The 6,000-nt window shown below is 40.6% G+C and overlaps 1 protein-coding gene across 1 annotated transcript in view; it reads right to left on the bottom strand.

Moving 5' to 3' along the window:
• Wdhd1 (WD repeat and HMG-box DNA binding protein 1) overlaps window positions 1–6,000 on the bottom strand; it is an 83,500-nt gene that overhangs the window by 5,121 nt on the left and 72,379 nt on the right. The window contains exon 24 of the mRNA XM_013012216.1: window positions 3,452–3,458. Within this exon, the coding sequence (XP_012867670.1) occupies window positions 3,452–3,458 (7 nt within the window). The remainder of the gene's footprint in view (window positions 1–3,451; window positions 3,459–6,000) is intronic.

The raw sequence follows: 6,000 nt of genomic DNA, 5'->3' as shown, positions 1-6,000 counted from the left end.
TTTTTTTACTCAGTCCTAGGGCTTGAACTTAGGGCCTGGGCACTGTCCCTGAGCTTCTTTTGCTCAACACTGGCACTCTACCACTTGAGCCACAGCATCACTTCCAGCTTTTTTCTGTTCATGTGGTACTGAGGACTGGAACCCAGGGCTTCATACATGCAAGGCGAGCACTCTACCACTGAGCCACCTTTCCAGCCCTTACTTGTAGATTTATAGGCACATTCTAGTTATTACTAATAAGGGAAACCATACAGCCTATGTTTCTTTGGGTCTGCCTTACTTCACTTAATATAATTTTCTTTCCAAGTCTTTCCATTTCCTTATGAATGAGCAATGTCATTCTTTCTGATGGAAGCAGAATTCCATTGTGTATATATACATACATTTTCTTGATGCATTCTTCCACTGAGGGATATCAGGATTGATTCCATATCTTGGCTATGGTAAACAATGCTGCAATGAACATGGTCATGCTGGTGGCTTTAGTGTAGCCTAGTCTGTGGTCAATTGGATAGATGCCCAGAAGTGGGACTGCTAGGTCATAGGGAAGCTCTATGTGTAGTCTTTTAAGGAACCTCTGCTTTCTAGAGTGGTGGTGTCGGGTCTTCATCTGTCCCATGAAATACAGACGGGGTCCAAGGAAAGTTAAGTGCACCACTCGCCTTCCCCAACCTCCCTTAGCCCAGGAGACAATCAGAGGCAGGGGGGAGTCAAGTCAAGCAGGAACTCGTTTATTAACACACAGCAAGCACTTTTTAAAGCAAAAAGACCGGGGTGGCATGGGGAGGAAAAGGAACCAACCAATCACTGTAAAAGGTCACACCCTATCATGCACCTAAGCTTCCTTGAGCTGTTTACGCACTAAATGTAAACAAATCGGGCTCTGCCCACTCAACTCCCTCTCAGCGCCATCTTTGCTGCCCATGTGCCCCACATGGTGGAACAAGTTTACATTCCCACCAACAGTGTAATAGTGTTCCCTTTTGGCCACATCCCCCCCCAGCATCTGTTACTGTTAGTTTTCTTGATAATGGCCATTCTAACTGGGGTGAGGTGGAATCTCAATGTTGTTTCAGTTTGCACTTCTTCTATGGCCAGAGATAGTGAACATTTTTCTTCATATGTCTATTGGCCATTTATATTTCTTCTTCAGAAAAGTCTCTCTTTAATTCTTTTTTTTTTCTGGGTCCAGTCGTGGGGCTTGAACTCTGGGCCTGGGTGCTGTCCCTCAGCTCTTCAGCTCAAGGCTAGCACTCTACCACTTCAGCCACAGCACCATTTCCAGCTTTTTTCTTATGTGGTGCTGAGGAATCGAACCCAGGGCCTCATGCATGCAAAGCAAGCGCTCTACCACTGAGCCACCTTCCCAGCCCATAATTCTTTAGCCAATTTATTAATTGGGTTGTTGTTTCCTTGAAGATTAGTTTTTGGGAGGTTACATTTTTGAGTATATTTTAGATATGAGGCTCTTGTGTGTGCATAGCTAGTAAAGATCTTCTCCCAGTCTGTGGGCTTTCTATTTATCTTGCTTGCTTTGTCCTGTGCCATGCAGAAACTCTTCAGTTTGATGCAACCCCATGTATCTAGTCTTTCTTTGATTTATTGTGATTCTGGGTCTTAGGAAGTTTCAACCTGTGCCAAGGAGCCTTGGTATTTCCCCTATCCCTTCTTGTATATTTTCAGGGTATCTGGTCTTACATTGAAGTCTTTGATCTATTTGGAGTTGATTCTGGTACATGGTGATATACAAAGATCTAATTTCAGTTTTCTGCATTTGTATAACCAATTCTGCCAGCCCATTCATTTCTTTATCATCAGTGTCACCTGTCATTTTGCTCAGAGGACCTGCCCATGGTTGGTCTCTTTCCTCATCTCCCTTTTCGCAGAAGCTGTCTTGCTTCTGACTTTAGCAAAGGAGAGTCACTCACTTCAGGCATCCCATATCTTTCTACTGTCCTGAGCACCCTGCAAAGAGATAGCCCAGTACCTTGGCATCTGTGTGCAGAGTGTGTGCCAATAGTGACTAGGCAATATGCCTTTTTGCAAGTCAAATGATTCTCAATTATTTCTTTTCATCAAACATACTAGTTATATTGCCAGCAAATAGATTATTTCATCTATTTTTTTCACATTACTTACTGGAAACAAAGTAAGTAATCAAGGATTGTTACTTCCTTCTTGTTCTCTTCTATTCAATACTTATACCAAATGAAAATAAAATAAGAATATAGAATTCATTCTGATCGTGACTCGGTCCAACAATAAACACTATTTGTGACTACTTGAAGGACTGTCACTAAGGAATTTATTTTAGCCAGGCATGGGTGGCTAATCCTAGCTACTGAGGAGGCTGAGATCTGATGATCACAGTTCAAAGACAGCCTGGGCAAGAAAGTCTATGATTAACCACCAAAAAGCTTGAAGTAGAGCTATGGCTCAAGTGGCAGTTTTAGCCTTAAGCTCAGTAGCTCAGGGACAGTGTGTAGGCCCTGAATTCAAGCCCCCAGACAGCTGCACACACACACACACACACACACACACACACACACACAAACACAAACACAGAGTACAGGAAAGAAAATTAGAAATCACATATTCAAAAGGCCCTAGGAAATGAGTTAGCAGGATGACCTTAGCAAATAATCTTATTCCTTTTTATTCTCTTCCTTCTAAATCTGTCAGCTTTAATATAAAACAAGAACAAGAAGCCTTTCATCCAAAATTTAAAAAAACTCTGCTAACTGCTGTTTGTGTGGCTGCACCTGTCTGCTCATTTATTTGGTGGCATCATTTCCTGGTGATCAATAAGGTTATTTGCCTCTGGACATAGTTTCCCAGCAACACACATCTTGAACCAATTCAGGTGAATTTCCTCTGTCATTTAGAGTCACCTGGCTCCCCCATCAAGTGGCTCTCTGCAAACTTTTCATAAATATTAGTATTATATCTGCCTAAGGGAAATGAGCAAATGTTATGTTTATACACTATCTCTCTCCTGGGATTGTATAATACCAAACAAAGAGCCATCCTCTGAGGCCGCCACCTGCCATTTGAAGGCTGCAAGAGAAGTGGATGTTTTCATACCATGCAAACAGAAGGAACAGATTAATTCCCAGGGTTTTCTGATCCTAAGGAAAAGGTGCAGTTCCCTCATGAATACTCAACAGCCATTAGTAGTCAGAAGAGTCAGAAGAGACCCTGGAAATATTCTGACTTTCCTATGTCAGGGTCTACCCTGACATTTTCTTTCTCTCCCGTGGGAGCAGGCTCGCAAGCACCTTTAAGGCAAAATGACAGTCAAGTTATTGCCAAGCCATTTAGCAAACAGTCTGAGTTTTCCATGCGTTAAGTGTAAATATTCTTCATTTTGAATTCCCTTTATCCATCCAAGGCAAATTCAATAGAAAAAACAAACTTAGGTTGTTTAAATCCTTACAGGCAGGACATTTACTTTGTTATTCATTAAGTGTCTTTTTGTGAGTGTGAGGCAGGCTTATCATATTTTAATAATGATATAACTTTTTATTAGAAAACAATTACTTATAAAAAAGATTAAAATTCAACATCTCAGCACATTATAGTTGTGCTTTATTTTATTTACATTGTTACAGTTCATTAATAATTTGCTTTATTACCATTCTATATAAAATTTTTCATACTACATAATGCCCCCTTTTTTATTGGTTAGTCGTGGGGCTTGAACTCTGGGCTTGCGTGCTGTCCCTCAGCTCTTCAGCTCAAGGCCAGCACTCTACCACTTGAGCCATAGCACCACTTCCAGTTTTCTGGTGGTTTATTGGAAATAAGAGTCTCACAGACTTTCTGGCTCAGCCTGGCTTTGAACCATGATCCTCAGATCTCAGCCTCCTGAGTAGCTAGGATTACAGGCATGAGCCACCAGCACCAGGCTCATAAGGTCACTTTTTTGTTTATTTTTATTTTTAATTCATGAAGTGCCACTTTAATTTTATACTAATTAAAATAATTAATTTTTAAACTTATTTTCTAAATCATACATTGAAAACAAAATTGTGCATGTTTTTGTACTTGTATGCATTGTAAAATGTCTAAGGTAAGCCAGGTGCTAGTGGCTCATGTCTGTAACCTTAGCTACTCAGGAGTAGCTGAGGATTGAAGTTTGAAGTCAGTCATGCAGACAAATCCAAGAGACTCCTATCTCCAATCAACTAGCAAAAAGCCTAAAGTAGAAGTTGGGCTCAAGTGGTGGAGCTCCAGCCTTGCACAGAAAAACAAAGAGAGGGTGCATTGGTTCTAAATTCAAGCTCCAGTGCCTGCACAAAATAAAGTATTACAATAAAGTCAAGCCATCTCCCCAAACATCATTTCTTTATGGTAAAAACCTTCAAACATCCATTCTTCTAACTTATTGAAATGTACAGTACATTATTTATAGTCACTATTCTATACAATAGCACACAGAAACTCCCTGCTCTTATTCAATTATAGCTCCCAACCCTTCCTCCTCCTGCTCTTCCCAGCCTTTGGTAGCCAGCTGCTATTCTACTCCCCACTTCTATGTGATTAGCTTTGAGATTCCACATGAGTGAGATTAGGCATTACCTGTCTTCCTGTGACTGACTTATTTCACTTACTGTAATGATCTTCAATTCTCTCCATTGTTGTCACAATGACAGGATTTCATTCTTCATTTATGGGTAGTCACATTTTCTTTATATAAATGGTTTCTTACTATCCAGGTAATTTGATTAAAAAAATCTCTTATTAGCAGTAGAATACGTCTTCAACATTTAATATTTCTCAGAAAAAAATCATTAAAATGAGTCTTTTTTCAGGGCTATACATTGGTACCAGTGTGTAGATGAAGGGGATCATTCCTGTAATCCCAAATACTTGGGAGGTGGAGATAGAATGATCACAGTGTGAGGCCAGCTTGGGCAAAAATGATTGAAACCCCCATCTCAATCAGTAAGCCAGGTTTGGTGGTGTATAACTGAGATCTCAGCTACATGGGAAGTATAGACAGGAGAATTGAGGTGAGTCTGGATCCAGGCTAAAACATCAGACACTAAGTGAAAAATAAGGCAGAAAAATATTGGGAGTATGGCTCAAATGGTAGAAAGCCTGCCTAGAAATCTCCAGGCCCTGAATGCAAACCCCAGTGCCACCAAAACCAAAACAAGGCAAAGCAAGAATGTGTCCTTTGCTTCTAAGCTCCTTTCTCTTCATCCTCATCTTGTATTTATGAAAATATAAAGCATCAGGATATCACAAATCATGTGGCCTCAGATAAGTTACTCAGCCTCTCTAAATTCAATCCCCTTTATCTGTCAAATAGGAATAATAGTTTAATGGCTCCAGTTAAGAAGATCTGAGACCAAATGCTAAGTAATCAACAATCCTATTAATAAACAGGTATATGTTTTGTTTGGTCAGGGCTGGAGATCAAATCTAGAGCTTCACAGAATGCTAGCTGAACTACGCTGTTAGCACCTACGTGTATGTCTTACCTCCAGTCAAAATGAGTGAAAAGAGAAATGTTAGAATAACAAATACCAAACTAGATACTCATGGCCTATGTGCAGTGGCAACCTAAAGAAATACGCTATGTGCCATCAGTGGAAGTATTATCTTCTGACACAGCGGTGCCAAGCTTGCCTTTGTCAGGAACTGCCAGCCTCTTTCTGGCAGAGCCACAGACACACAGCAAACAGCCCTGTGTCTGCCTGGGTCAGCTCAGTGCCCCAGGCAAGCCTGGCTAGCCTCTCCTATCCACGATCAGGCCAGTCTACCAGACAGCACACAGACAGTTTCTGTCTTCCTCAAGTATCAAAATGCTATTCCAAACAAAATTTTGTCATGGATTCTACATTTCAAATGGGCTGTAAGTTACTTTTCAAAGATGCTACAGTGCCTAGTACAGAAGGGGAAGAAAAACTATTTGAGATTTTTATTAATTAGCTTACATTAGTTGTACAAGAGGGGGTTTCACTGTGACATTTCCATACAGCCATACAACAT

The sequence above is a fragment of the Dipodomys ordii genome, unplaced genomic scaffold (assembly GCF_000151885.1).
Source record: "Dipodomys ordii isolate 6190 unplaced genomic scaffold, Dord_2.0 Scaffold16, whole genome shotgun sequence".
NCBI classification, from domain to species: Eukaryota; Metazoa; Chordata; class Mammalia; order Rodentia; family Heteromyidae; genus Dipodomys; species Dipodomys ordii.
Note: the sequence above shows the minus strand (reverse complement) of the source record. Positions and strands in the feature narration are given on the sequence as shown.